The sequence below is a fragment of the Protomyces lactucae-debilis genome (assembly GCF_002105105.1).
Source record: "Protomyces lactucae-debilis strain 12-1054 chromosome Unknown BCR37scaffold_20, whole genome shotgun sequence".
Lineage (NCBI taxonomy): Eukaryota > Fungi > Ascomycota > Taphrinomycetes > Taphrinales > Protomycetaceae > Protomyces > Protomyces lactucae-debilis.
In genome coordinates, this window is record NW_024468012.1 from 155,579 (window position 1) to 181,198 (window position 25,620).

Here is a 25,620-nt window from a genome sequence, read left to right on the forward strand (position 1 = left end):
CACTGGCAAAAATCCTATTCCCCTGGCCCAGCAGGGCAAAATGCCAGACCTCAAGTCATGACTTGCCAGGCATCAAGTAAGTACATGTATCACAAGCAAGTCTTCCAGAAATGTATGCACAAAGCCTAATCTAACGTCCCGAGACTGCATCTATCACGACTGTCTAGCAGTACCAACACAGAAATCATGCCTCAATACCTCTACACTTCGTCTCACTCGAGCATCTTGTCCCGTGTCGGCGACACCAAGTTGGCCGATAAGCTCAATGCACTGACAACGCTGTCTTGTCCCATCTCTGTGCCATCACTCACAATCAAAATCTCACCACCTTCACCCATCTTGCCGCGTCCTTCATGGACGAGTCGAAGGTGGTTGCCAGGTACAATCTGCACCAAACTGCCCGTCTCGACATGATAAATCTCCACAAAGGAAGGCTCAAATGCGAGAATATACGGGTAATGCAATGCGGTTGCTTCGCAAATACCTTCCCAGTGGATGACCCACTCTGGTCGTGCACGCCAGCCATTTCTATTGACGTAAAAGGCGAATTCGTCGTAGCAGAGTAGGAATTCACCATTGAGACGGTAGATGGCAATGGGGCGCACATTCTCGCGTCGTTGAAAGAGATCAAGTGAAGAATCTGCTGGATCAAGCAATGACTGTGTCTCCAGATTCTCGAGCGAAACGACCTCAAATCCTTTTGCACAGCCGACGCAGAGTTTCGACTTGAGAAAGTGGATGGATGTCGACTCGGTTGGAATGTAAAACTCCTTGAAAACCTTGAGGTCATTGCCTCCAGCAAGCAATTTGCGGAATGCTGGCTGCTTTTTGCCAATTCCCTTGTGATCCACAGGCTCAAACACCTTAATCGTAGAGGACAGAACTGAAGACTTGACGACGCATACAAGGACTCTACCCAAGCATACGCCCGCCTTGAAGAATGTAGCATGACTTGAGACCTTCTTTGGCCGCTTGTTTGTGATATTGTTGTCATTGACATCCAACGCCTCCATATTGAAGGAGACGAGTGTCTTGTCTTGAAGGACTAGCAGAATACCATACTCTTCAATGACATCAATCTGCGTTGCACCTTGAATCGCCAAGACGCGTACAGGCGTTGCACGAGACAAGCTATTTGGCTTGCGCTCAGAAACGTAGATACCATTGTCTGTACCGTAAATCAGCTTACGCCCACCATCATACGGCACGACGCATTGAACTTTATTGGTACCGGTAAAGTACCGCTCACAAACAACCACAAGTGAAAAGACAGACTGACGCTCTCGAAGCGCTCGACATTGCGCATCAATGATCTCGAGCCACTTTTTCCGATTAATGTAGGTGGTTGCGTACAGTGTGATGGCGTAGCCACGTCTGCCGAGATGTTGGAAGGTGATGGCAAAGCCCTTGGTATTGTCAAAGTTTGACTTGGAAGAGATGCCAATGCTAGACTTGTTGCCACCAGGCAGAAGCGAGGAAGAAGGTCGTTTGGCGAGCGCAGCTTTTGATTGTTGTGCTTCAAGCAAATCTTCTGCTGTTCTTTGTATAACGAGTAATTCAAGTGGAATAGGCTGATGTTAGCGTGCGCCGAAGACGACGAGAGCATACCTTGCGATGAACTTTGAGCGTTTCGCGCTTATTCATTGTCTTTGCTTTGACCATGAGGAGGGCGTGATCAAACAAAAAGACTTGTACATCCGACGACGCGTCTGTGCCGGCATTTGCATTGCCGACGTTCTTCTTCTTAAGGGCACCCTTGTGAATCAATTGACGATTCTCATCCGTGAGCTTGAGATTGGGATCCGGTTCGCCAGGCTTGTTGACTAATTGTTGCTGCAGCTGCATCAATTCAAAGCGATTGCTTGCACGGCCCGCTTCAATATTGACCTTTTCCAGGAAACTCTTGATGGAGATGACAGCTTTTGGAATGTTGACCTTGTCGGGATTGCTGTCCTTTGTGTGCTTTGCAATAGTCTCAAGAATGATTGGATAACGACCCAGACGTGTAGTCGGTTTCGTCAAGTAACCATTGAGTTCCAGCTTGCGAGACTCCTTCATCCTTTCCGTCTCCTCCACAAACTTGGCAAACGCAGGGTTCGTACTCTTCTCCCGTTCAAACTCAAACTTGGCCTGCAATTGCTGACTGCCATACTTGATGAATGGATCAAAGTGCGGAATGAATTCCAAAAAGATGTCGCCGATTTCCTGGATGACTGGCTGTGCATGTTGACGGTGCGTCAAGGCTTCAGCAAGTCGTGAATTGACATTATGCACCTCGAGCACATTCGAAAACACTGATCGCACAAAGCGATCTCGCCGCGCTTCAGGAATGACCGTACCCGTCTTGAGTGGTTTGATCCAAAAGTCACGCAGGTACTCGAGATCCTTAACGAAATCACGTTCCGTGTAGATGGCCTCACAAATGACTTCCTGTCGTTTCCGTTCCTCTTCATCTACCGTATTGAAAATGGCAGGACTCACCATATGCTGCCAGAGTTTGTTGTCTTGTTGACCATCCGCCAACTCGCTCAAACTACCACGCGATTCAGCACGCTTCAAACCAGGTGTCGGTCGCATATTCAATCTGGCCTGTTGTTCAAGTCGTCGAGGACACGCAATACTGTAGCACAATCGATCCCGCGTACACGTCGGAGAGTAACATTCCGTTAGCAGCGTAAAGACACCATTGGGTAAATCGTCTTCAGCAAGGAGTGCAGCGCCTGGGTCACGCAAGGCGATGCCTTGTTCGAGCATGGCAGAGTCGACGCTATCGACCGTCGGTGCGCGTGAGGGCCGTTTCCGATCATGTGACGCACTCGCATGAAGTGGATGTCCTTGTGCATGTTGCTGACCAGCGACGGGCGTTTGGTCATCTGAGAAGCCAGCGGTCAAGTTATCCCTGAACTGATAGACTTCATGGGCAGAATCGCGCAAACGATGGTCATACGTCACGTCGTGGATAAACTTTTGAGCATCCAATGCACGACCCAGCAACAAGGCTAGATTGCGGTCTGTCGTCTTGATAATGTAGGCAATCACATCCACTGCATCGCACCCCAGAAAGGCGTCTTTGTAGGAAAGCCCATCCTTGTGCTTTTCAGAGAGCAAAATCTTTTGCCGGAATGCATCAGCGACGCGCGAGAGCAGAGCGGGATACACCATCGGCGCGCGTTTCGACGTGGTATATACGGCCTGACTGCTTGCTCCTGCATGCGCAGACTTGTTGGAAGCATACGACGGCCGCTTCTCCTGCAATGTGGTCGTTGAGGCTGAGAAACTAAATGTTCTATCGCCAGTGACTTTGGTGGAGGTAGATGTCATGCTGTAACTGCGTGAATCGGAAAGTTTGCCGACTTGTGTTGCTTGGGTGGAGGAGGAGAAGGATCGATTTGGTTGACTTGCACGGGCACCGGGTTCTTCGAGGATGGTACCAGACGGCGGGTGCCGCGAATCAGCACGAGGTTGCAACCGTAGCTGCTCCACAGGCGGCATGTGATTCTCCTGTCGGTGATCTGTTGGACGCCTTGATCCTGTGTTTGATCCATACTCCTCGGGATACGCAGATTGTGGTTGCGCATACCCGGCAGCGTGGGCTTGTGGCGGTTGGACGTCTTGCGGATGTTGGACAAGATAACCCATGCTCGCCGTGCGACCACTCGCTCCCGGTCTAGGCATCATTGGCCGTTCATCACGATATTGGAGGGATTGAGCACGATCATAGTCATACACTTGGGCCTGTTGTGAGGGATGTTGCGGCGCGTACGCTTGTTGTGTTTGTAGGCCAGGTTGAAAGTACGATTCTGAGGGCATCCGTTGCGGTTGCGCATGCGGCGGGTATCCTTGCTGTTGCTGCTGCTGCTGCTGCTGCAATACAGGCTGTCCAGACCGATGGGAACCTGGATACGGTGACGGTTGAACGGGTGCCGACTGCGGGACCATGCGTCCTCCTGGCAGATGGAGCGGTCTATCGAGTGGCATGCCTTGTTGCGCTGCATGCAGATGGCCTGGCGGCATACCACGGAATCCATTCTGCTGGACAGCTTGAGGCGCACCAGACGAGGACGCCGGGTGGGTCTGTTGCTGTTGTTGTGGATGCGGCATACTTGGATGTGCTTGGCCTGCACTTTGCAAGGATCGCGTTCGATAGGGATCCTCGCGACTTGCACCAGAGGTATAAGGCCGGCTCGGTGGATGGGCGATTGGATACTGCCGTTGCGGCTGGGCCCCTTGACGGTCGGCGACTCGCTCATTGCCAAAGATGTTTTGGAAGACGTCCTGCCGCGCCGCCATGGAGACTGTGGCGAAGTGCTGCGGCCAAAGATGCGTGGATGTTGAGTGCCTTGAATGAGGGTGAGGACTGATGCGCAACAGACAGCCAGCCGGTGGATGATGATGATGAGGATACACTTCCTGGTCGCTGTCGGGTGCGAGTGTTGGAAGCGTTTTGAGATTGGCGACGACTCCTACGCTGCTGCCTCTGTCACAAACGAGATATGCGCTGGATATGCTCTGGATATGCTCTATAGCTGCTCTAGATCTGCCCTGGCTAATGAACAGCAGCCTCAGACAGTTCCTTCAATAGAGGCCTCGTTCATGGCAAGTACAAAGTATTCACACAAGAGATAGCCCATGCAAGTGTCATAGACAAGGATCATACAAGGCCTTCTGCTCTAGCCAGTCTTCATAGCATCTCTATCTTCTCCGGCCCTCCTCATATCCCTGCTCATCAAAGTCTGTACTCTGCTGGGTGACTCGTCCAAGCCTCAAGCTCAGCATACAGCAGCAACGACATCATCGCGCCAACATCGCCCTCTAGCGGTGGGCCGGCCTCCATTGCCATCGTGCCAGCCTGCCTATCCCGATCGCCTCGTCTCTCTTGTCCTCCTTCCATCGCCCAAGCGCTCATCCGCAAACGGCCTAGCATCAACTTCTATTTGTCGCGCTCCTGATACTCCCTTCATCAGCGCCAGTCAACAAGGTCGCCTCTATTCAACGTGTCACGGAGGTTCCCAGGTCAACGTGTATCAAGCGACAAGCACTGTGAAAGGTTGAAATCACCAGGGTGTCTGGGCGATGAGCAGCTACCCGCAACGGCCGCCAAAGCCCAGCTCCTATAGCCCGACGTTCCTTGCACGTCAGGCGAGCTATGAGACAGACGGACGCAGAGACGGCGTATATATTGACAGCGATGCGTTTCGTTTAGATGCGCCAGCGGCACATGGCGCGTACATGCACGCAAACGACTATGATACGCATGCTTATGAGCCTGATGAAGGCTTCACGCAGCAGGCCTCACATGGCACTAGGCCGCTTCCTTGTCCGCCGCCTCTATTGAGCATGCCAGAGTCGCCAATGAGCTATACTCTGCATGACGAAGCGCCTGCAACCAGACGAAGACGCAGCAGTGCTAGTCAACACCGACTCTCCTCTGCAGGCTATGCACCGCCGCATCCATTGACGCGTGATCTTTCCTTTGAGTCTCAGCCATGGCAACCGCAGGAATCATCGCGAAGGATGTATGAGAGCTTATATCAACAGCCGCTTGAAGAGCCGTACCCTGTTGATATGTACGATGCGTACGAAGCACAAGTGGACCAACGTGGCACTGGAGTACAGCAGGGATATGGAGATCCTGTGCAAATGCACCGCGAAAGTACCTATGCATCGCTCGAGTCGCCTTATTCCCCTCAATCTGCACGACCTCTGCCGACGCCCTTGAGTAGAGGCAACGCCAACGACGCAGGCGCTTATAGCTATACAAGCGATGATTCGATCACCGCATGGGATGCTGTCTCTGCATATCACCAGGAACCTGAGCACCACCGACGCTCCACAACATCCATCTCGTCGGGAGGCTACAAGACCTTGCCACCTGTACCATCCTCGAGTTATGCTCTGGCGCATTCTCCGCCCAAGAGTGGATACTTTCAACGTTCTGGCTCCTTGCCAGCTTTGACTACCCAATCAGGCCATGCAAAGCAAGCATCACTCAACCATTTCCTAGAGGAATCAGCCGAGACTCTGCGTGCTATGCCTGGTAGACCGCTTCCATCGCCTCAACGATCGCCTTTACCGCCTGTGGATGAGCACTTTGCAAAATCAAGGCAAAGTGCAACGTTCCCGCGAATACATGGAGATGATCATCGTCGGTCCGGCAGTGTTGTGACGCTCGACCAACTCGGTGCTCGACTTGATCGTCGGCCTACACGCACACAATCGCCGCAACCTGCAGCCGTTTCGATGACCCAGCAGGTTTTATCTTCAGCAGACTACGATTGCTGCTCGCACGTCTGGTCGCGATCAAATGTCTTCCTTTGGCTCTACACCACACTGCAAGATCCAACATCAGCCAACATCTCGGTTGCACTCGTGGGTCTTTTCACACATCATGTACCAACACTCTCTATTATCCAAGCTGAAAAGGTGGCACAGAGTTTACTAGACTCTCTCTTCTCCGCTGGTGAGCTGGTCCAAATCGAGCGAGGCGCTGAGACGTTGCGATTCGCGACCGATGTCGGTGATGGCGTCTTGCCACTCCTGACAGGTCATGGATGCTATGCGCCATATTGTCAGGATGGTCCCTATCGCTGCTATGCGTCTCGTTGCTCACGCACCCCTGCTAGACACACACAGCAATCTGCCGTTGTGAATCGTGAAGATTGGGCGGCGTTCTGGGGGCTGTCGGGGGATTCAGAGTTACTCAAGACGCTTTCCAAGGATGAAATTCAACGACAGTATCAGATTCATGAAGTGGTGTATTCCGAACGAGACTACATCGAGACCCTCAAAGTCTTGACGGATGTCTACAGCGATTCCTTTGTCGCTGGGCACGTTGGACAACAAGAAGTAGGAAATCTCCTCTTTGGACTGGTTCCACGACTCTTGATGCTCTCTGAACAGCACCTCGAACCAGCCCTTCGAGCCCGTCAAAGTGAACAGGGTCCCTGTGTCCAAAATCTTGGCGATCTCTTCATCTCCTGGATAGAACTCGCCAAGGATACTTATTTGCAATATGCAGCCAATCTACGACATGCCGATCGTGCTGTACGTTCACGAAAGGCGCGGGATCCAGCGACACAACGGTGGCTTGCACAGTGTGAGCAAGACCCTCGAACTAAAAAACTTGACTTGTTTTCTTATATGGGCGCACCAACGCGTCGTTTGCAGCGATATGCACTCTTACTCAGTGATGTCCTCAAAAAGACACCGCAAGATGATCGCGAGTATGGCATGCTTGGTCGAGCAATTTCTGCTGTGCAAGAAGTCTGTCATGCGTGCAACAGCTGTGTTGAACGTGCAGAGAATAAAATCATGCTGATGGATTTGCATGAACAGATTGTCTGGCGTGTGCCGAAACGCGATCTAGGATTACTGGAGACTGGTCGAGCTATGTTGCGACGTGAGCACCTTCAGCGCAAGTCTGAGTCGCATCTTGAATGGCAGACGCGTGAATTGGTCTTGCTGGATCACTACATGTTGTGTTTGAAGAGCTCTCGAGATGGTCCAGGTCGGGTCTTATCACGGCCACCGATTCCTATTGACTATCTGGTTGTTGAGGACTATGATGAAATCATTTACAAGGCGTCCACCTCTAAAATCTTGGGTGGCACAATGACGCACAGTATTGCATCGCCAATGGATGCATCAGGGCGTCGCTTCACGCATGATTCCAGCTTCTCATTGAGTACGACGGAATCTGCCAAGTCGCCGAGCGAACTCTCGCACACGCTCACCGTCACATCCACCAACTCACCCGGCATATCGAGAGACAATTCAAAAATGCTCTTCCCATTCACAGTGAAGCATGCTGGTCGCTGGGAGAAGCACGATGGTGATGAGAAATGGACTTTGTATGCAGAAACGGCTGGAGCACGCGCTGCATGGGTGGAAGCTATTCGCAAAGCCAAGCAAGACAGGTTTCAAAAGTACAAGCATGCTGAACCATTCAGGATACAGCTCTGCGCAACAGAGGCATTCGGCAGCTATAATCCAGAAGGTCTTGGCTTGACGAGTGCAGGGGTTGCTGATGCACGACCTAGTCCTGCCGCATTACGACCGCCAGAAAATACGCTCGAGCTGGCATTACAGCAAGCACCTGCCGTGCAACTCAATACGCAACCACTGACTTTTGCACGTGTCCAGTGTGCCACTATGTTTCGAGGTAGTGCAGGTGAGGATATGCTTATGCTTGGTACGGACGATGGACTGTATCATGCCGTCATCCATGGTGCTGCTGCCTCTGTTTGGACAAAAGTTGCTTCCTTTCCAAGAGTCACGCAAGTTGCTGTGCTCGAGCAATTTGGATGTGCCATGGTCTTGGCAGATAAGAGTCTGACTGCCTATCAGCTGGACGACCTGCTCTATCCTCAACCTGGGCAAAAGAAGAAACGAGTACCGCAAAAGTTGAGTGGCAGTAAGGATGTTGGCTTTTTCGAGGTTGGGATCATGAAGGACCGTTTGCTCGTTGTCTACAAGAAACGCGACAAGTAAGTACTGATCTGTACCAGCAATGCTAACAATAGTGGCACGTCCGTCTTCAAGGCACTGGAACCTGTTGTTGGTCGCAAGCAAGAGAATCGGTCACTCTTCAGAAAGTCGACTCACTCTGGCAGTGGCACAGATTTCTTTCGCGACTTTGACCAATTCTTCATTCCTGCTGATTGCTACGGTATGCAATACCTTCGCAGCACCATTTGTGTACGCTGTTCGCGTGGCTTTGAGATCCTGAGTCTCGACTCAAAACAGCCCATGACGATTCCGGATCTGACATCTCCGGCTACTGCTTCACTCAAGGCAAGAATTGACGGTGCACGACCACTTGGCACCTATCGCCTGGCCTCTAGTCCGCCCGACGCACAGGGTAATCCCGTGGAAGGTGAGTTTCTTTGCTGTTACACGGCCTGTGCGTTATTTGTCGACAAATATGGACAACTCTCACGAGCGTATACCCTTGAATGGGAAGGACGACCCCAGCATGCTGTCTTGCTAGGCAATTACATTGTCGCTGCTGGTCCGAGTTTCGTGGAAGTTTGGAATGTTGAAAAGCGGCGATTGCGACAGGTCATCACGGGTAAGGATGTACGGATTTTGCCTTATAGCAGTGCAGGTGGTGGTCTGACTGGTTCTGGCAGTGAGGATGTGGCGTCGCGAGGCGTTATGCTTGCCATGGCACATCCGTTCAAAGCAGGTCGACAAGTTGTCTTGGAGCTTCGATTGCGTTAATGTATCAACGAACCTTGTGAAGTAGATGATTGTATTGTACAGTATGCTATGCAGAGAAGATTACGTCCGGCCAATGTGATCCAGCTCAGCTTCAAACTTCTCCTGAACCGCATCGCACAAATCAGTCAGGTCGTCGAGTCCCTTTTCAAGTGCAGCCAGTGCAGTGTGACTTTCACTCTTGGTCTGTATACGCAGATTCATGAGCGGTTCTGAGGGATGCGGAATACCGTAACCGCAAAGCTCAACTTCGGGACTGCGCATTAGTGATGTTGCATGGGTAGTAGGCACGTACTTTTTCATGATTATGTAGCGAAGTGCATTGCCAAGTGTGTGATCCTCATGTGCGAACTGAAATGTAGAAGCAGTACCGTCAGCAGCTGCGCCAGGAAGCTGTAAGGTCAGCGAGCGTTCAAAAAAGCCAGTAGCAATGAAGAGCACCAGCGAGCATTCTCACGATTTTAAATTTTGGCTGTGAAGAGATGTTTTGATGTTGCCGGCCTTCCATGAGAGCTAGATGAGGGTAATAGCAGTTGTAGCAGTTGCAGCAGTAGTAGCGTTTTATACACACAGTTGTAGTTGTAGCTGGGCTGCTGGAGCCGAGTCAACTTTTTTATCGGTGCCGCGTGAGAGAATTCTTATCTCTCGCCCGATCAAGAGAGCTGTCAGCTACACCCGACACCAGCTAAGTCCTATAGCGTTTCTGTACACTCACAACCACCATGAGCAAAGGAAAAGTCTGTCTCGCATACTCCGGTGGTCTCGACACCTCCTGCATTGCAGGCTGGCTCATCGAGCAAGGCTACGAGGTGATTGCCTTTATGGCCAATATCGGTCAAGAGGAAGACTTTGAAGCTGCTCGTGCCAAGGCCCTCAAGATTGGTTGCAAGGAAGTCCACATCGAAGATGTTCGAAGTGAGTTTGTCACTGAGATTTGTCACCCGGCCATTCAATGCAATGCCATCTATGAGAATGTCTACATGCTCGGCACTGCACTCGCTCGACCCATCATTGCACGTGCACAGATTGCTGTTGCTGAACGAACGGGTTGTGGCTTTGTTTCGCATGGTTGTACGGGAAAGGGCAATGACCAGGTGCGTTTCGAGTTGGCGTTTTATGCATTGAAACCAGACATCAAGGTGATTGCACCCTGGCGTGACCCAGCCTTCTACAACCGATTCGTCGGTCGTAGCGCATTGCTTGACTTTGCTGCTTCGCGTGGTATTCCTGTTTCGCAGACGGCAGCCAAACCTTTCTCTGAGGATGAGAATTTGGCGCACATCTCGTATGAAGCTGGTATCCTGGAAGATCCCAACACCACACCTCCCGATGATATGTGGAAGTTGACGGTTGACCCCAGGAAAGCACCCGACACGCCCGAAGAGCTGTCGATTGACTTCAAGGAAGGTATCCCCGTGAAGCTTGTCTTGAATGATGGCGAAGCATCGACAGATCCGCTCGAGATGTTCCTGACATTCAACAAACTGGCTAGGAAGCACGGTGTCGGACGTATTGATATTGTTGAGAACCGTTTCATCGGCGTCAAGTCTCGTGGCTGTTATGAAACACCAGCACTCACCATCTTGCGAGCTGCTCACATTGATTTGGAAGGCTTGACGCTTGATCGGGATGTGCGTGCAACGCGAGATCAATTCATTACGCCAAAGTTTTCGGAATTGCTGTACAATGGTGCTTACTTTTCGCCACTCACGCAAATGTTGCTGCCGGCCATCAAGGCATCGCAGGTCAGCGTGACTGGTAATGTACGATTGTCACTGTACAAGGGCAGCGTTCGTATTCTGGGTCGGTCGTCTGAGTACTCGCTGTATGATGAGGAAGGTGCTTCGATGGATCAGCTTGGTGGATTTGACCCAGCTTGGTCGACTGGCTTCATTGAGGTGTCGAGTATCCGATTCAAGAAGTGGGCACAGGTGAATGCCAAGATTCAGGGCAAGTAGCTATAGAGAAGTCGTAGACTCGAGGACTGTTCGCTATCGATCTTGTTTTCAATCACTTCTCACCCAGCCCCATGCTTAGACACAGCACTACCCCTGAAGACCATGCGTTGCATAGCACAACAGAAATGTTGAGTCTAGACTCTAGCGCTTTGTCACGCCAGCTAGACTTGTTGGGCAGGCTATGCTGACACGTGAACTCAGGGATGATCTTGTATAAAGGGACAGCTTGGCAGCTATGAGACCAGGACATTAACTGTCACTGAGTAGTCGCTGAGTTGTCGCTGTAGGCTCAGTGTAGTCTCAGTGTAGGTCTCGACTTCGACTTCGGCGAAATTGAGCAGGCGGCGGACCCCACACTTTCAACTCAACTTGCACCAGCTCCCGACTTCAAGTACTCTACCTAGCTAGAGCCAGGCCCCTACTCTTTACCGTCAAGACATCATCCTACAGCATGTCTGCACCCAATGCAAACAACCCGGCTGCAGCAGCACCCCAAAACATCTCTGCTAGCTCACCCGCAGCAGCACCCGATGCGCCTATTGCTCAATCTGCCCTCTCCCACGCCCAGAGTTTCCCAAACTTCATCACAAAGGATGACATCAAGGAGTTCCCTGAAGGCAGCGATGAAGCTAAACAGCAATTCAAGGAGTTCACTGCGCGTGGTAAAAGTCTCATTTCACCACCCATCCATACCCGTGGACAACCAGACACGAGTTATGTTAGGAACAAACATGTTGTGATTACAGGCGGTGCTGGTGGACTTGGCAGGCAAATGGCGCTCAAGTATCTTGAACTGGGCTGTTATGTGACGATTGGTGATTTGGATAAAGTCAATGGCGAAAAGCTCGCTGCTGCACACCCAAAGTTGCGATTCGTGCAGTGCAACAATCTCAGTTGGAAGGATCAGTGCAATTTGTTTGAGGTGGCCTTCAAGCGTACTGAAATTCCCGGTGGTGGTGGCCGTATTGATATCGTCGTTGCCAATGCCGGTGTCACGGAGATGGGCTTCTTTATTGAAGACAATTTGAATGAACCACGCCTACGCACACTCGACATCAACTTGCGCTCTCAATTCTTTACAGTCAAGTTGGCACACTACTATTTCCGCAGGTCGCCAGCATACAATGCCAATCCGGCACACCAGGGTAAACCGCGCGATTCGGCACTCGTCTTGTTGGGTTCCATGGCATCGCTCGGTGAGATTCCAGGCGCACCAGAGTATACTGCCGCGAAACACGGTATGCTGGGTCTCATGCGATCACTCCGTCGTACATCACCAGCAGAAGGTGTTCGCGTCAACAGTATCCACCCTTGGTTCGTCAAGACTGGTATCATTGATGCTAAAGTCAAGCTTGTTTTGGCAGGTACCGTGTATGCTGATATCAATGATGTTGTACGTGCAGCATTGTTTTTGACCTGTCCAAGCCCTGTTGCTGAAAAGCCGAATGAGTTTGCTTTGGCCAATGGACGTGCCTTGTCGATTATGGAGCCATCGCAAGGTGTGGTGGATGTATTCCCCTCAACGGAGGATAGCACAGGTGACTTTTTGGCCTTTATGCAGCGTACGGGTGCTGTGTTCAACTTGCGTGGTAAATATATGCCCTGGTTCGCTTGGCTTAAGGATACGGTGCACTACTCGACCTTGTTCTTCAAGTGGCCTATTATGGTGGTTTTGCTGACGCTTGCGTTGCGCAGCGAGCGTGGCAGATTGCTTTGGATGGTGCTGAAGAACAAGCTGCAGAACTAGGCTCTCTCGGATGACTCTACAAGCTTATGGTATCTTATAGTCGTTTATAGAGTCCATCTTCTCTTCCCCTGAATCAGACGACGTCAACTTTCTGATTCTTTGCGATTTGAGAAACATTCAACAGCCCCTTCCTTGTCTTTGCCGACGTATCGCATGGGAAGTTCTGAAACAAACCTATGTCGATGCAAGCTATGAAGCAACACTTTACTAGGCTGTCCCGAAGTGCTGGACTTCTACAGTACAGCAATTCTCGCACTACGTGGGAGCGACACTGCAGCGAAGTTGACAGTGGGCAGCAGGAATACATGGATGAAGCTAGATGCGATTGCACCAGGAGTGATCAGCATATCTCGTGAGCGCCAGTAGCAGACACCAGCAGGATGCATATACCGGGCTTGACCGCCCACTTGTTCAATACGTCGCGTGTCATAGAATGCACTGCAACACCATAACAGTGATCGTAGCTGTTCTTCACATTGTCTGCTGCCCTGAACCCTTCATGTTCCTTGCAAGACTTGGGCCCAGTGGGAGGCATGCCTGGCATGAGCTGTGTTTAGTCGCGTGTCGGGAAAATTGAAATTTCGAATTTCTGGACGCGACGCGACTTGAGCAACACCCAAACAGACCCCTTCCTAGAGGTACTTAGCTTGCTACTTATCCTGCTCTCTTCTGCTTCATCAAGACTAGCTACAGCTATGGACTCATTCAGAGTACCTCTCTCCCCAAAAAAGGGCGCACTTGCAAAACACAACGTTCAGCAGACAGCTCCTACGAGCCCAAGTAAACATGCTCTCTCTTCCCGCTCTGCCTCGCCCAAGAAGCCCAAAGCCCAAGTCTTCATCGACTCGCCAGCTGTTAAGCTATCATATGATCAGCCTGCTGTGTCTTCTATCCATGGCAGTTCTCCCAGACTCGGTAGTTCACCGCTCAAACGACCACATACGCACGCGTTCCTGTCAACGCCTACATACCAATCGCCAGGAACGCTCCTGATGCGAGAAGGCAGGACGAGTCCTCGAAAACGTCCAACACCCCTCGCTTCACTTACTGAACGTTCACGACTTTCAGTCTCCCCAACGACCATCACGAGCCATTCTTTATTGAGTCCGCCTGCAGCACCGCCTATTTCGCCGTCGCCCCTCAAACAGGGAACGCCGACTGCGACTGATGCAGAGAGATCTGTGTTGCGTACAATGATGGATAGCGCCATAACTCCTACTGAGCAGGCCACTCTACCAATGCATCCGTATAAGCAGGGACAAGGCAACAATACGCTTGTTGCACTACTGACACCGCCACGTCCTTGTCTACCGTTCGCTTCCTCAACGACACGACCTGATTCCGTCCAATCGGCTCCTGGACGTCTCGCTAGCCGTCGTCAGGTCACGACTGGCCATCTCACGGTGTTGCGGGATCCCACCAGCTACGAAGCGATAGTGGATCAGACTTTCGAGCAAGGTGTGGATGTCAACAAGGAGAATGAGGGTCATCGCAGGCCATTGCATCGGTATAAGCTACGGTCAGTCGATCCGGTGATTGGCCAGAGCAACAGCATCTCCATCTAGATCAACCCATTCTCTGCTGTACACATGTTCTCAGATAGTGTCTCTTTCTTGTAACAACATCTTCCTACTCTTGACCCCTTGACCAGTGACACCTTTTGGATAGTCCTGCTTCTTCAGCCTTCTACTTTCCTTCATCGCTCATAGAGCATCCTTCAGAGTATGTCAAGAGATACACTCTACGCTTCCCTCATCACTGCAGAGAATGGACTTGCAACCGTCAAGCGACAGCGCAAGCAGACACTTCCTCGAGCCAGACTCCCTACACACCGTGAATCGATCAAGACAGCTGCTGCAACAGAGGATAAGGAAGAGGAGGCACGTCTTGGACACTATAATGCGCAGCTACAAGCAAAGATGCGCTTCGAATCGATGCGTATCAAGAAAGCTGTTGCGGTCGCACTCGATGCCCCCAAGGACCCTGACGCAGCCGTACAGTCGCAGGCGCATGCAGTACGTGAGAAGGATGACTCTGCAGTGGCGACACCATCAGAAGGCGCGCGAGTCAACGATGAGACCAGGATACTCGGGACGCCACACGCTGACGACCACGACAGCGTCCACGAAGACGACGTTGAGCACTCGTGTTTCGATCTCGTACAAGACGGTGAAAGACAAGCTTGTGTTGCCATGCTCGAAACAGACTTGGGACCACTTCCCTTTTGGCTCGATCATGTACCTCTTCCCAGTACACAGGAAGATGGTGCATCTCAAGATGTCTCGTCGCCTGTACCTGCGGATTTTCGAATGGTCAAGACACCCTCGCCACCACCAAGACACCGATCACCCGTTTCGCGCATCCTGACACTAACGCGCAAGTCTCTGCAACTCGCAGATGAGGTGAAAGACTGGTTCGCTGCTTGTGATGGAGATGCAGCATTGGAACGATTTGAACCGTGTCGTTTCGAAGGGACTACAGAGATGCCTGTATTGGATTGTGCGGATCATACGTTTGATTGGCTCTTCAAACATGAACCAGGTATGCCCAAGTATGCGTGATGCCATGTTTCGTACTGACACGATGACAGAAGCAAGCACACCAGCGTTATCATTCGATGGACACGACACGCATCCAGCAGGCTACTTTGAATCACTCGAGCTGCTCATTGAAAAGCTGAATCTGGACAAACTTGCAGACTGCAGGATTCGCGAGCTAGAGCAGGACCTGCAAGCGTGCCGAGCTCGTCTTGCCACACTGGAAACGCGTCGAGCAGTGCGAAACCGCCCGATGCAGCCATCTGTACCATGCGAACGACTTTGGCAAGCATCGCACGAACCTGCTGTTTTGCAACATGGTCTTTGGTCAAGAGGTCAGCTTCGCAAACACAATGCGCAGCAATCTCGTGCATCCTTCATGACGGCACCCTTGCATCCCAACATCACACCTCGCTCAGCGCATCGTTGGCGTCGTGGTCGTCTCGCTTTGCAAGGTCAAACACCCACATCCTCGCCTAGAAGCGCAGATCCGACGTTCTACCAATACAGCGATCCCAGTAGTGTTGTGAATGTCAGTTCGCCTGTACCACAATCCATCAGGCTCTCGCGAGCTCGATTATTTCAGGATCGATCGAACGCTCACGTCGTTTCTTCGCTCGACTCGTCACAGTCTTCCACAATGGCTGCACCTACTCAAACATCAAAAGACCATGCTCTATCCAGGTTGCGTGTCTCAAAGCAGCATGTTGCACGCCGTGGTACGATTCCAAAAGCAAAAGACTTTGCTCAATCATCGACTGGTGCCACTGCATGTTTGGACTTGCCGCCAATCGAGCAGTACCTCATTCCGGATCCTCCAGTCCCAACACCTTTCAATACAGTGCGACCGCCAGCAAGGATGAATCCACACTTGAGTCGACGTCTACCGTTTGCGCCAAGTGAGAAAACGACTCCATTCATCGGCTCGCATCCAGCTCAGTGCGCACGCAAGACTTTCAGCAACAAAATGCACATTGAAGAGGCGAGGGATGCAAGCGTTTCTGGATTTAAGACTGTTCGCAAACGGGCATCTCCATTCACACAACTCTCACCAGCGAATGTGCGTCCATTCCTCACAAGCCGTAACGAAAACCAGGCGCCAACAACACCACGACGGACACCAGCAAAACAGACATCAGTCTCGGAGATCCCTGCACAAACGCCAAAATCCTCGCCCGTCAACATTTGTCCCATCACTCGGTCGTCTGGCCGTATAGTTTCTGGACAACTTGCAGGCGGTAGTCCGCTCCAGGAACAATCTGGGAATGCTTTGAATAATGCCGCGATGACGGTACGATTGCGATCGCCTGCTTTGACGGTCCTCAAGACGGTGCGTAAGGACATGTCGCCATTGACGGTTGGTAGACTCTCAATGACGCCAATAGAGAGTCCACCTGCGAGGCTCAAGAGACGCGTGGGATACACGGAACGCAGCGAGCGGGTCTATTGAACATTGCTGCCCAAATCACTGTTTTTGCTGGCCTTCAACATTCTGGGTTATCCTTACATGAGCATAGATCTCATCTTTCGTTAGCGATTGACGCTAGTTGTACTTTTAGATAGCATTGGGTTTGTGTATAGTAGCTTGGAGGTCTCTTCATAACTGATTGCTACTACTGAGGACGCTCCGTCTCGGACCCTTAGCCAAATACGATCAGAGTGCTGTAAAAGCTTGGCACTTGGCGTGCAATGAACTGCGGCCGCTCGACTGTGTCAAACTCATGCTTCAGAACGATTATAATGTCGAAAGAGCAAGCTTTGCAGAGCGCAGCACTTGGTGTCCGTGCAGATAGGCCTTACCCACAAGCATTTCAGCATTATAGCAACAGTTCAAGCCTTGCTAGGCTATACACACAGAACCGCCTTTTGCACAAGGCACAAGTAGTCATGTAGATCATTCGGTGTCATCAAGTCACCGCCTTTTGCACAAGGCACAAGTAGTCATGTAGATCATTCGGTGTCATCAAGTCATCAGAAGTTGCACTGACGACACCTCGCACGGTCTTTGCAGCAAGGTCTTAAGTAATCGTGGACGGAGCATGTACCATATCAGTTCCATATGGTGTATAGTCCCATTAGCCAAATGCTCCCGGCACAGCCCGTACCCTCCGATCGATGCTACCTGTGCGTGGATGTGTAAGTTCCGCCAAGGAGACAAATTCGCAGAGAGGGGAAATGGCGGCAGCGAAGCGAGGAGAAGCCTACACCCACCCGACACCGCGCACTGCAACAGCTCCAAGCCAGGGCCACGCAGCCAAGATGCGTGGCATGCATCGGCAGCCTGGAAGAACTACTACCCGCTCAGACGCTCTCTGACTAAGACATGCAACTGTACTGCTGGGCCGCTCACAATAAGAGGGGCACTAGCCATCGTGATTTGCTTATGTAGACCCACTTGGCTGCTGCACTCGGCATCATCACTCTCTACCTCCTGGCTTGGCCTCGCCTGCCCACAGTCTAGCATCTCTTGCACAGCTTTGCAACAAAACCCAGGCCTTGTCCAGCATATATTGTTGCTCCCTGACTGCTTCCACAAAATCTCTTTGTTCTCTAGCTGCTTGAGTGTCATTTCACTCATCAACCACTTCTCGTCTTTCACGCTCCTGACGAAGCGCCGTCTGCTACTCGAAGCCAGACCTGCTTATATTCGACACTGCTGGCCAGTGCAAGTCTTCCTTCTCAACACATCTTCCATCATGCAGTGGACACTACTGCTCTCAGCTTTGTCAGCCATCAGTACTATCAATGCTAGGCCAGGACACCAGCACCATGCTCGCGAAGCTCTTCCCGAGGATGAGATTGTTTACATGACACACTTTGTTACACAGTACATCACGGAGACTGCCGCAGGAGGTCTGCTTCCTGGCACATACCTGAGCATGGCCAACCAGCCTAAAGCTACACCACTAGCTGGTCTTTTGACTGCTGTCAACAACATTGCACAAGCTATTGTCCCTACGACGCCAGCGAAGCCAATCACTACACCGGCAAAGACGCCCAGCACTCTTCGGACCGCGACATCAGCCCCGGCTGCTTCAGCTGCACCTGTCTCTTCAGGCGGCAAGAAGGGTATTGCCTGGCCGAGCGAAAACAAACAAAACATGGCCTCCCTCTTTGGCAAAGCAGATGGCATCCATTGGTACTTCAATTGGAACTCCAGATCAAGTCCTGGCATGACGGCCGAGTTCCTACCACAACAATGGTCCCTCGATAACATGGCAAACGTCAATAACATTGCCAAGGGTTCGACCTTGTTGGGTTTCAATGAACCAGATGCAGCAAGTCAGGCGACCATGTCGGCTGCACAGGCTGCAGCTGCGTACCAGAATACCCTCGTACCTCTACGAAAGTCTGGTGCTATTGGCTTGTTGACTACGCCTGCTATTACGAACGGTGGTAGCGGTCTTCCTTGGCTGCAAGAGTTCATGACACTTGCAAGCAATGGTGGCTTTGCGGATAGCATTGATGTTATTCAGATTCATTGGTATGGACCCAACATGGATCTCCTCAAGACTCAGCTTCAAGCAGTCCATGCCGCCTTCCCAACCAGGAAAGTATGGCTCACTGAGTTTGCCGCAACAAATTGGAATGCAGCTGGTAACCCGTCTGCTGCAGATGTCAAGACATTCATGGGCCAAGCTGTGCCGTATCTCGAATCACTCGACTGGCTTGAGAAGTATGCTTGGTTTGGTGCGTTGCAAATCACAGATAACAGCCTCGGCCGGCAAAACATGCTCGTCACCTCGGACGGCAATAGTTTGTCTGACCTTGGCAAGTACTATCTTTCTCTTTGATCGTTTCTAGCGATTTTTCAACGATACATATAGCGTGTAGTGATGTCTAAAAACAAGAAAAAAAGCTTCAATCGCATTCGCCGTCGCAGCCCCAAAAGTGGCTCATAAATTGAATTCCAAACTATATCCCGCCGCTTGGAACATACTCTCGTTCAACAACCCAATCACCTTCTTCTACCACCGCTGCAGCATCGCTCATTATCTGACTTGGCGAGCCAGCCAGAACTGTGGCGATGTTCTGCACTTTGCTCGCCCAGGCCTCCTCGGCTGGGTCAATAGGTGATTGGGGCGAGGCCCCAAAATCATCAGAATCCCTGCGGTCATCGACAGGCCCAATTGAGATGGACGGCAGGGCAGTATTGTTTGTAACAGGGATTGAGGATTTGCGACGATGCCGGCGTTCAACAATGTAGCCGCCATCGCCACTTTCCTGATAGCTCACACGCATGGATCTCTTGACACTTGCTCTGCGAAGTCCTGGATGCAAGTCTGCAGTGAGTCCAGGCTCACCATCGAATTGACTCGATTGACGTTGCGACGAGGTGACAAGCTCTTCCGAATCACCCAGTGAAGAAAAGACACTCATGCCAGAGACCGAAGACATGTCATCATCATCCCCAAGCTCATACTCATCTGCATCGAATGTGCCTGTTCGAAATGCTTGATTTGCGGGGACCGTGATCGGAGTCGTTCGAAGTGCATCTGGCACAGGTGCCAGGCAAATTTGTTCAGGCATGCCACCATCTAATGACAGAGTCGATCCTAGCTGAGATCCAAGAGCTGTTCGCTCGTGCGATGTGCGTGAAATGAGAGAATGGCTGTAGCGCAATGATCCATGAGGCGAACGTGGGCCTTCCAGCTCAAAGTCACTTTCATCATCACCGTAAATCGAAACATGTTGATCAGACAGCACACTGTGGCTGGTACTGCTTCGTCGTGTTGGCTGATTCATGGAGAGAATGCGACTGGACCCGTATGAGCGCGATCGATTAACAAGCGATGGGTTTGATTTTGAGGCAGCTGCAGCGGAGTGTCGTGGATAGGGTGAGTAGAGGCCGCTTGACGATGTCGATAATGAACGCATGGATCCTTGTCGCGCCTCGGCTTGCTCGCGAAGGCTCACAAGCGGAGGGATGCTTGATTCGCGAACAGACAGAGTCGACGGGCAAAATGAAAATTGCTTGCGAATGGTCTGTTGCAACGCAGGCGCTGCAGGCACTTCGAGGATCGGCAACACTGGATCGCTGAGCGGCGAAATGGGTCCTGGTAGCTCTGGCAGGACTGGCGTTTGCTCAGCAGTACATGCTTCATTGTTCAAAGCTTCAGCATTCATCTCAAACTTCGAGCCGAGCATCTCTCGATCGTTGAGCATGGAAGCCAGCGGTGGTGCGAGACTTGACAAGGCGGGCGTCGTGCTCTGTGCGCAATCAGAGGATATCCGTGCGCTTCCTTCCTCACCCCAAACGTGTGTTTTGTTGCCTTTGATGGCGACCTATACTATCAGAACCGTCAAATGAACAAGGTCCAACATACCTTGGCCTGCATCTCTGCCTGCTCGAGGGCCGATCGAGCTTTGCGCCCGCGAGTCTTGCCAAAAAAGCCGAAGCCAATCGAGCGCTTCTCCATGGTTCCTGACAGGGCCCTTTGCAGATGAGAGCAAGAAGACACAAGCAGTCCAGTCCGCGTGTTCAAGGAGCGAGATCGGGTAAGTATCGAGTCTGTCCACTTGCTGGTTCTTGCAACTTCTTGGACGGCGTCATGGCGACAAAGGTGACAGACATGTGGCGCATGGTGAGGCGCAGACGGCTGTGAAAGAAGCAGTCACATTGAGTCATGCGGACCAGTAGGCGAGGCTCCGCACTTACAGAAGAGGTCAGAGGTCAGAGACCGGAGGTTATTGATGCATATGAAGAGGGAAACTGAGCATGTCAGCTTACAGAATCAGCTGCAGAACAGTGAAGTATGCAGCGTATATCTGAAGGCTAGACGCAGACGATCAATGCGCAGACGAGAGCGTAGTATTCTCGAATCTGAGAGGTGCGACTGGAGACTCCAGATCAGCGGTCGACCGTTTGACCATATGGGAAGGGTGAGAAGAGGTGCCTAGTCGCAGTCTGGCAAGTCTGTCTTTCTCAGCTTGCAGATAATCATCGTACCAAGATGGAAGTAAGTAACAATGCCTCTTAGCTGCCTCGCGAGGTCGTTCATGCAAGTGATTGGCTGAAGCTCCATAAAAACCCGGAGTCGTGGCGTTACACTTACATTCATACATGACGTCGGGGTGATTGGACGAATGGCAGTCAATCTTGTCGTAGAGCACAGTGGCATCGCGAAATAGCCACCCATCAAGCGTGAGTGTGTGGCGCTGGCCAACAGACCGTGGATCGCAGGAAGGTCCTTGATCAGTGACAGGAATTCTGAGGTACCATTCCGGGCTCGCAGTTGCTTTTGTTTCTTTCGATGCCCCAGAAAATATGTTGGCAGCCTCGAAAGATTCATAGACCTTGGCGGGAGACAACGTGAGATAGCACATACACACCTTCGTCGTCGCAGGCGCCTCTTTTTTAGCTCCAAGTACAGGCGAATCCACAGGCGAATCCACAGGCAAGTCAAATTCATCCACATGAGGGGAAAGGCAGACAAGATGCATCATAGCTTGGATCGCCAATTTGATGACTCTTTTGATGGTTCGATCGCGACGGATCCGGTCAATACGCGTACCTGCAGAATGAAACGCAGGACTGACACCAGAACCTGAGATACCGGCTTTGTCCACGACTCCAGGTTCCTCAGACAAAACCTCGCGTGCCCTGTTGAGAAGTTCACAAGCTTGTGTAGCACGACGCTGATCAGCCGCCAGTGTGCTTCTTGTACCTCCTGCGACCTCCGTCCTTTTTGACGGGCTCCAAAAACCAACATCGAACTCTTCCCATGTGTAATCAGCGCAAGTCAGGTCGTCTTCGGCAAGACAAGGCTCGCGAGCGCCTCGGCGATAGTGCTCTTCCGAACCTCCTTCCTCCTCAGCAGTGTCTTCGACAGGATCCTCATGTGCTAGATCAATTACCGACACCGCCAACCAATACTCGAGAGCACATCTTCTTTCACAATTCAATTTCTTGGCGTCGTCGTCCTCCCTCAAGGGGAGCACCTTTTCATAGACCATCGCAATGGATCGACAAGTGAGCAGGCCTTTGTCTGCGCTTGAAAGAGGTCGTGGGTCACCCTTAGCTGCTTGATTAGGATCAAGTTGCTTCCCTTTTTCATGATAGGCAGAGTCTCCGTCATAGTTTTGAAAGGCCAGCCCAGCGGAAGCTAGAACACAGAGCCTCAGAATTGTATTGCTGATGCCCATGATAAGAGTGGGCCTGAAGCCGTTCGCACAAAAGACGAGTTGAAGGGCGTCTTAGGATGGCCCGTCCAGTTGGTCTCTTGGCCTCAGGGTCTGCTGAAACTGCTCAGGGGATGCCATGCTTTATCAGTTCTAGGGGCTGATATTTCAGGCTTTCTATTTCCGTTCACTCAACATGTACAGCCAGCTGTGAAGCCATCAGACCACATTCGCTCTGTGGCAGAGATATTTGCAGCAGCTGCAGGATATCCACGAAAGTAATTGCGATTTGAGCCAATTCACAAGAGCAAAGTGAAGTCGCAGGGAGGAGCTGATCCACTTTCAGGCCGCGAAACATCTATGCATGCGCAGAGCAACATATGGCATACGCTGTATGTTCTCCTGACACCATATGTCTTGCAAGGTGCAATGCGGCTATGCTCTGCGCAGAAATTCACTGGGCTACTGCACTCCACTGTTCTTCAAGCGCACACAGTCCCTATCACAATAGCCATGCTGCATTTCATCATCCTTGCAGCATACACTTTGGCAAGCTTGGGCATATCCAACGTCGTTCTTGGTGTGAAAACGTCAGCATCTTCGAGCTCAACTCATCAAAACTCCCTTCTGCATTCAGCTCCAGCCGCGGAACATAAGCTGCACGATGGATCGCAATACAAATTGCCGTTATCTATCCTTCCCATGACGTACAAGTCTGCGTGTATGTGCTATAACGCCTCTCTATCACTCGTGAAGGCACAGTCTTTGCGTATCAACAACGATGAGGGCAGCAATACAGAGAGCTCAACTGCATCTGCAGCCGCAAATCAAGACTGCCCCACCTTTTGCACCAAACAGACCAATGGATTCGCAGCACACCTTGTTCTCGACTATTATACGTACTCTGGCAACCAAGCTTGCATAAGGAGTAATCATTTTCGAACTATGCACAAATCTTACAACGATCATCCTGAAGGTCTGTTTTGCACGGCTCCAGATTGCCCTTACGTCGGCTTAGGACATACGTGCATTTGCGAAATGGTCATTGGGTTTGATTCGATTACCATGCCCATGAAAAAGGTCAAAGGAGGTAAACGTTACCAGATTCATCCAGCGGCTCCCCAAACCGATTTGGATCATTTCAAAATCAAAGCAGACACCTTAAAGTGCAGTATCGAGGAGATCAAAAAAAAGTTTGAAAGATTCGGCTGGCAGGTGAAGGAGCATAAAGTGCTTGAAGTCATGATCCCCTGCGCGAAAGAAGTTGTTCTCCCTGAAGGCTGTCTTTGCACAAAAGAGGACATCAGGAACAACAAACTAGAATGTCCAAAACACCCTTTGGAAGCTTATCCAACGTGCCAGGTTTCGAGTTCCGCTCTGAGGGGTGTCACAAATCGTGTTGTATCCGAGCATATTGATCAAGAATGGATTTCCCAACAGTGGCGCCTGGGCAATTCGGAAAACTTGCAAAATCTTTTCAATTCTTGGCAAGTTCATTGCAATACTGACCCTGAGTGGCCTGATGCATATGAGCCTGAAGAAATGCAAGGATATGGGTGCCCCATTTGAAAGCTCTGGAATGACGTTCACGCTCAGGTGCTCAGCTGCAGTGACTCAGTGGATGGGTTGAAGGAAGCTAGACACAAAGGTCCTTGAGGCCACAACTGCAGCTGATGAAACCAGAAATTATAAGCGCGTTCTCACTGTCTAATTCATAGTCTTCAATGAAAACATTAACAATCTGCTGACTGCTATCAACTCATCAAATTCAAACACCTCCACTGAGATCAGCTTGAACATTGCTATTTGAAAAAGATTCTTGTTTTGGTAATCAACTTTACCTTTCTTTGAAAAGGCTTTGCAATTGTCGCGTTTTGATGTTGAAAGAAGCCTTGTGGTTATTTGACTTGTGCAAATGAAGCTGAGTTCTCGGTGAACAGCCTCCGACGCAGAATGAATCAGCCGCAGTGTTTACAAGTCTTATTTGTCATAGACTCACTGTCAGTTTCACGACATCTGTCATCCGCGAAGACAGTTCTACGCAATTTCACAGTTTCACCCGACAACATTTTCCGGCCGTTCGAGACGATTCGCAATGCATAGCAAGATGTGACTGGAGACGCTGCTAAGGACAAGCAAGGCACGGTCAAGTTCATTCACAGTGATGATTTTGTGAAGCTAGGTCCCCGTGATTGATAAAAACTGAGATACATCCCAGGCACCTCAGTACTGGCTTGGCGTTTGGACCACCCACAGCCTTGAGGAGGGAATCATCCTTTTGCAAATTCACAATATCACTACTGTTTGTGAGCTTAGCTGTACTTGCCTCGTCAGTATCGTCTTCAAACACGCTTTGCGATACGTCCATGTCAGTATCGTAGCAAACCGCCGGAGATGTTGTCAGCTGAGACTGTGAGAACTGCGTAGAACTACTTCGGCTCGATCACAGACGTCGTGAAGTGGCAATGGCCCCATAGGACATGAGACTTGTGCCTGCTAGGGTTGTTTCTTTTGAATAGAGAGATTGTTCAAGGAGGACTTAGCCTCAGCGCAGGTAAGTGCAGTAGATGCCTCGCTAAGCAGGCGTATACAGGACAATCAGTGAGAAGCCAGGCTGACGTGGTGACCTCACTTTAAGATTTTCACTGGTTTTCTCCTATGAACATCTCACGCTTGCATCGATAGACCCCAGAGGGCAATGCGTGTGTGAATAAAAATGAGTTCCGTGACTCCACGCGTACGGGTCCCGCAGCTGTTGGGTACAAGGGGCGTTTCCTGATGAGTACTGACTTCTGAGAGCATCCTGAAAATTGGATTTGAAGCGCTGCAGCGTTGTCCTCTAAGGACTAGATCGTCAGTTTTGGCTCAAAGAGAATGCGATACGAGCTCTGAATAGGTCTGACAAACCTTACCTTCGATCACTGCACGCACGTGGCGCCAGCATCGGGTCAATTTGGTTGCTATCAGGTAATGCAACAGGAGCCCCAAGTCAACATGAAAAGGATCAGCTTGCCATCAGGAGTCTGATTCAAAATTC

The 25,620-nt window shown here is 51.0% G+C and overlaps 10 protein-coding genes across 10 annotated transcripts; 7 read left to right on the plus strand and 3 right to left on the minus strand.

Annotated features, from left to right (window-relative positions):
• Positions 1 to 90: 90 nt before the first annotated feature.
• On the minus strand, positions 91 to 4,526 carry BCR37DRAFT_400589 (CNH domain-containing protein). Its single transcript, XM_040871811.1, has 2 exons — positions 1,609 to 4,526; positions 91 to 1,571 (listed from the first exon to the last, which is right to left on the minus strand). Exons 1-2 carry the CDS (start codon positions 4,288 to 4,290, stop codon positions 213 to 215), a joined length of 4,041 nt encoding a protein of 1,346 aa, XP_040722981.1. The 5' UTR covers positions 4,291 to 4,526; the 3' UTR covers positions 91 to 212.
• A 260-nt stretch (positions 4,527 to 4,786) lies between these two features.
• Positions 4,787 to 9,244, plus strand: BCR37DRAFT_382871 (CNH domain-containing protein). Its single transcript, XM_040869968.1, has 2 exons — positions 4,787 to 8,486; positions 8,523 to 9,244. The coding sequence occupies exons 1-2, from the start codon at positions 5,074 to 5,076 to the stop codon at positions 9,220 to 9,222; spliced, it is 4,113 nt and encodes a 1,370-aa protein (XP_040722982.1). The 5' UTR covers positions 4,787 to 5,073; the 3' UTR covers positions 9,223 to 9,244.
• Positions 9,236 to 9,793, minus strand: BCR37DRAFT_382875 (DNA-directed RNA polymerase). Its single transcript, XM_040869969.1, has 3 exons — positions 9,677 to 9,793; positions 9,515 to 9,612; positions 9,236 to 9,475 (listed from the first exon to the last, which is right to left on the minus strand). Exons 1-3 carry the CDS (start codon positions 9,725 to 9,727, stop codon positions 9,283 to 9,285), a joined length of 342 nt encoding a protein of 113 aa, XP_040722983.1. The 5' UTR covers positions 9,728 to 9,793; the 3' UTR covers positions 9,236 to 9,282.
• Positions 9,794 to 9,881: 88 nt separating this feature from the next.
• On the plus strand, positions 9,882 to 11,271 carry BCR37DRAFT_382877 (argininosuccinate synthetase). Its single transcript, XM_040869970.1, has one exon. The coding sequence runs from the start codon at positions 9,942 to 9,944 to the stop codon at positions 11,175 to 11,177; it is 1,236 nt and encodes a 411-aa protein (XP_040722984.1). The 5' UTR covers positions 9,882 to 9,941; the 3' UTR covers positions 11,178 to 11,271.
• A 170-nt stretch (positions 11,272 to 11,441) lies between these two features.
• BCR37DRAFT_382878 (uncharacterized protein) lies at positions 11,442 to 13,211 on the plus strand. The gene has a single exon (XM_040869971.1). It carries the CDS (start codon positions 11,629 to 11,631, stop codon positions 12,922 to 12,924), a length of 1,296 nt encoding a protein of 431 aa, XP_040722985.1. The 5' UTR covers positions 11,442 to 11,628; the 3' UTR covers positions 12,925 to 13,211.
• A 214-nt stretch (positions 13,212 to 13,425) lies between these two features.
• On the plus strand, positions 13,426 to 14,920 carry BCR37DRAFT_153585 (uncharacterized protein). Its single transcript, XM_040866121.1, has one exon. It carries the CDS (start codon positions 13,620 to 13,622, stop codon positions 14,487 to 14,489), a length of 870 nt encoding a protein of 289 aa, XP_040722986.1. The 5' UTR covers positions 13,426 to 13,619; the 3' UTR covers positions 14,490 to 14,920.
• BCR37DRAFT_394983 (uncharacterized protein) lies at positions 14,649 to 16,911 on the plus strand (the record flags this gene model as incomplete). Its single annotated transcript, XM_040871551.1, has 2 exons — positions 14,649 to 15,465; positions 15,515 to 16,911. The coding sequence occupies 2 exons, from the start codon at positions 14,649 to 14,651 to the stop codon at positions 16,909 to 16,911; spliced, it is 2,214 nt and encodes a 737-aa protein (XP_040722987.1).
• Positions 16,912 to 18,157: 1,246 nt separating this feature from the next.
• Positions 18,158 to 19,255, plus strand: BCR37DRAFT_394984 (glycosyl hydrolase catalytic core-domain-containing protein; the record flags this gene model as incomplete). Its single annotated transcript, XM_040871552.1, has 1 exon — positions 18,158 to 19,255. The coding sequence occupies one exon, from the start codon at positions 18,158 to 18,160 to the stop codon at positions 19,253 to 19,255; it is 1,098 nt and encodes a 365-aa protein (XP_040722988.1).
• A 121-nt stretch (positions 19,256 to 19,376) lies between these two features.
• Positions 19,377 to 22,607, minus strand: BCR37DRAFT_394985 (uncharacterized protein; the record flags this gene model as incomplete). Its single annotated transcript, XM_040871553.1, has 3 exons — positions 19,377 to 20,747; positions 20,789 to 20,897; positions 21,526 to 22,607. 3 exons carry the CDS (start codon positions 22,605 to 22,607, stop codon positions 19,377 to 19,379), a joined length of 2,562 nt encoding a protein of 853 aa, XP_040722989.1.
• A 336-nt stretch (positions 22,608 to 22,943) lies between these two features.
• On the plus strand, positions 22,944 to 24,152 carry BCR37DRAFT_389178 (uncharacterized protein; the record flags this gene model as incomplete). The annotated part of the gene is made up of 1 exon (XM_040870705.1): positions 22,944 to 24,152. The coding sequence occupies one exon, from the start codon at positions 22,944 to 22,946 to the stop codon at positions 24,150 to 24,152; it is 1,209 nt and encodes a 402-aa protein (XP_040722990.1).
• Positions 24,153 to 25,620: the final 1,468 nt, after the last annotated feature.